The following is a 4,209-nucleotide window of genomic DNA, read 5'->3' on the forward strand; positions in this document are numbered from 1 at the left end:
GGTCTTGGTTCACTATTATGTTTGTGGGCTGCTCCCTGCAGCCTGTTGTACCGAGTTCAAAGGGGCCTGGCTCTGCAGATGTGACTCAGGTACAATGAAGTCGGACCTTAAAAGCTAACTCCTAGCCTAAAAGAAAAGCCTGTGTGTCTTTACAGGGCTGGGAGGCCTGGAAGCTAGTGCCTCAGGGGTTTCATACTGCTCACTCCATGGAAAACCAGCATCCCCTAACCTGGAAAACTTTCATATGCACAGGAAGAAATTGAATGGCAAAGGCACAACTTAAAACTTAAAACCTTAAAAAACTTTAAAACTTGTGACTTCCATGTTTAAAGTTGTCATGGGTGTAACCATGTAGGGAGAGGTAGGACTTTCTGCATTTGGGCGTTATGCTTCTCATGCAGGTGCTTTTAATTGCTTCCCTCCCATCTCCAGAGACTTGAAAAGGAAGAAAGGCATTTAATGTTGGTCCTCTAGAGCGGACACCAAAATTGAAAAGTGTGAACTCTTTTTTTCCCCAGGACAAAGGCAAAAACCATCAGGTTTTGCCCTTGTGAGCTAACATCAGTATGTACTCCAAGAAATTGTTTATCTACTACATTTCTTGCTTTCTGGTATCATGTAGTCAACAACTCCTTCCCTTGGTTGGCGCCCAGCAATACCAAGGGTGAGGAACAGCGCATGAGCAGTTGTTTGAGCTGCCTGAACAGATAAGTGTAGTATTTCTTAGAGCAATGCAAGAATGAGACAAGCATGCTATCTTTTTTAGGTGTATTACCAAGGGCCCAAACAGCAGAGTGGTTTTGTGACGTTTTAAGTTATTTCTTTGAGCTGGAATAAGTGAAACATAATTTTCTTCCCTCATAATTATTGCGGGAATAGAACATCTGTAAAACTCTTTCTTTCTGTGCGGCTCGTTGAGTGAACAGTTTCCAGAAAAGGCAGCCTGTCTTTGGGAGCAGAGAAAAGCGTGTGGGGGCTGGATTTCACTCTCTGAGGTAGACAGAGGACTTCTGCATGCTGCAGGGCTTCTGGAAGCAGAGTTTGTCAGCTGGTGTCAGGGGGACCTGATCTCATGCTGATCTGATGCAAAACGTGGCTAGCAAACTGCTAGTGTTTCCCCAACAGTGATAGGTGAGTGAGGCTCCAGAGCTCTGTCATATCAGGTTAAACATGCACATTTCCAGACATTTTCTGAAAGTGGCTTCTAAAAGGAGAAGAACAAAAGCCTGAAGTAGAGGAGGAGGTGCTGGCTCTGATCTGGCCATGTGACATGCATCTAGGAAATGAGATCCGCCTGGATGTCTGTTGGCCACAGGAATGGTTGAAGTAGCCTCTACTGCAGGTCAGAGAACTCCTCTTGCCGGAGTGGGCAAAGAATAGCAGTGAGGGAATACTTGCTATTATAAGCATGCTGGCTACTGGCCGGCTGTGTATTAGCAGTTCTAGAGCTGTGAAGCCATATTTCCGTAATAAAAATGGAAAACAATACCTTTATGGAGATGACCTCAACCTTACAACTGACCTACGGTTCATTATAGTGATTGCTTTCGAATCATGTAAGGCAGAGGGTAAGAAGGTCCTGTTGCCTGAGTCAACTATCTAGGATGAATTACCGAAGTTTGGAGGTAACTGTGTTTTTTAACATTCAGCCATTGTTCAGGGGCTTCTGAAAGTGGCATGTCCCTGCTAGCTGGCTGTTTGGCTCACCCATGAAGTGACAGTGATATTTAGAAAACCTGGGTGAGTTTGATGCATCCCAGCTTAGTAGCCACTTGCAGCACAATGTGCCCATTGAAGAGGCTGCGGTTTTATTTGTAGGCTTCTGAAAAAGAAGGCAAGACCATGTCTCCCAATAAAGCCATCTTATGGGGGTCTTGCGCACAGCAGCCACAGAAGCAAGCTGTTAGATGAGTCTGGCTGGCTTGCTTGCTTGTTTTTAAACTATGAACAACATTCAGAGATACCCTGTTTCTTTGATAGCTTTCAGCACTGGTTGTGACCAAAGTTAAGCGCAGAGGTAAGAGGGTTTTCTCTGCATGCATAACTTTCCTATTAGTCCCACAAGGAGAGGAGAACATAGCCATAAATGCATGGGTAAAACACCAAGCAGACATTTCTCTCCTTAAAGACAATTGTGTTTGTTTCTCCTCCTGCTAATTATATCCTATAAATCCCCCACTCTTCAAACTCAGACAGTAACATTTTGTTACCTACATTCTGTCAGTAGACTTTACAAAGATCTGTAACACATGTTATAAAAGTTATTGCTATAGTACTATATATAACAGCTTTGCATAAGAGAATAGAAGGCTGCCACATTTAGAAAATGCAGGTGCTATGTAAGCCCCTTTCTGAAAGAAAGAACTTAGCTCAGTTTCCTTTGAAGAACCAGAGACTTGAAATTGAAAACTGTATTAATGCCATTGTCTCCTTGTATCAGCAGGTTCCAGAGAGATTCCTGGAAGTGGCTCAGATCACGTTACGGGAGTTTTTCAATGCCATTATCGCAGGCAAAGATGTTGATCCTTCCTGGAAGAAGGCCATATACAAGGTCATCTGTAAGCTGGACAGTGAGGTCCCCGAGATTTTCAAATCCCCAAACTGCCTACAAGAGCTTCTTCATGAGTAGAGAGTTCAGCAGCTATTTATGAATGTATGAAAGTAGCAGTCCCCTTCTGATGCCCAAGTCATGTGTGTCTCTATTTTAATTTCATATATATGTGTATTGCATACATATATATGTATATGAAATTAGACTGTGATCCCTCCTGGATTTAAGTTTTCGTTCAGTTCCAAGGGGATGGTTATTTTACTTCAGCCTTTGGTTTACTTTTGCCCGAGACCCTTAACATGTGGAGAATCAACGGGGTTAATTTTCAGGGAGAAGAGTTTGGAAGCGTGTAAAAGCCTGTCTTAGCAAGTTAGGGCATTATGTTTAAAAATGCTTTGTCAGATTTATTGCTTGCTGCAAAGTGGCATTTTGTCTTAGTGAGACTAATGTCATGGCACAATACTACAGACAATGAAGTTTATATTATGTTTATACTGCTAAAGGTCTGAACTCTGTGGAGTCATTTCATAAGCTTCGAGCTTTTTTTTTTTTTTAATTTTATCTACTTTTTAATCAATAATTAGATTTTGTTTCATACTTCAAAAAACTACAACATCTATTTTAGGTACTCACTCCAAGAAGTGATACCCAAAAAAGCAAACCCTGTTCTTCATGCTTTCCTTACAGAAATGATAAATACCCTGCACCAGTAATCAACATGCCAGGTCGTTGTTTCTCTAAATTGCAGCAAGGGACGTTTGCACAAATCAAATACCATTCTTGCAGGGTGAGGCCAGTAATTCATGCACAATATTGTATCAACCACACTAATTTTGTAATATGGTCAGCTTATTAAAGCGGAAGCATTTCACTCTCCATAGAGTAAAAATGAAACCTTCAGTGTCCTATATTGCCATGTCTCGGTCTTAGTTTAAGTGGCATTAGTCCCTAGATTTACTTTTTTCTTAGTCCATTCTGCCCCCAAAAATCCCCTTTCCAGTATACAAAGTTTTCTGTCTGTATTCAACATCTGTCCTGAAAAGCACTTTTTGAATTATTTTAGATATAGTAGAAGAAAGCATCTTCACCTCACAGCGCTGAGGCAAAGGAAAAAAAAAAAGACTTGTTTGTAGCTGTAAAATATAATTAGTCTTTTCCTAATCAGCAGAATAAAAACTACATTTTCATAAAAATCTAATCAAGCATATACAAAAATTGCAGTGTCCTCCTGGCTATGCAGGGTTCAGATAGCCAAATTGGATTTTTAAATTTACAGTAAGTGCAGCTTTAAAAAAAAAAAATCTATTTGAGCAATGTGCTGCACTTGTGTTCTGAAGCTGGAGCTAGTCTTGACCAAAATCTGAGCTACAGTGTGAAGTCCATGATGGATCTGGGTTCGCCTGAATGCTATACCACAGTATGTCAGCAGACAGAAAGAAAGCTAGCTGCTAGTTCTTGTGCTTTCTTCAATGACTCTCCTTTTCTCACTTTTTCAGAAAGGTATTGTCTCCAGAAGTTTGGGGGAAGGTTGAATATGCTATGGCACTCTGTATTTGTCATTTTCTCTGTCGTCTTTTGTACAGATGCAGTAAGAATTTATTGTTATCGTCAATAGTATTTTCGCCTACATAATTCAATCTGAATCTAGAGGAAGTTCC

General features: G+C 40.9%; 1 protein-coding gene across 1 annotated transcript in view; it reads left to right on the plus strand.

Annotated features, from left to right (window-relative positions):
* Positions 1 to 3,701, plus strand: part of PROX1 (prospero homeobox 1) — a 37,892-nt gene extending 34,191 nt beyond the window's left edge. Inside the window, exon 4 of the mRNA XM_010293555.1 lies at positions 2,444 to 3,701. Coding sequence (XP_010291857.1) covers positions 2,444 to 2,629 — 186 coding nt within the window. The 3' untranslated portion in view covers positions 2,630 to 3,701. The remainder of the gene's footprint in view (positions 1 to 2,443) is intronic.
* Positions 3,702 to 4,209: the final 508 nt, after the last annotated feature.

Source organism: Phaethon lepturus, unplaced genomic scaffold (genome assembly GCF_000687285.1).
Source record: "Phaethon lepturus isolate BGI_N335 unplaced genomic scaffold, ASM68728v1 scaffold22548, whole genome shotgun sequence".
Classification (NCBI taxonomy): domain Eukaryota; kingdom Metazoa; phylum Chordata; class Aves; order Phaethontiformes; family Phaethontidae; genus Phaethon; species Phaethon lepturus.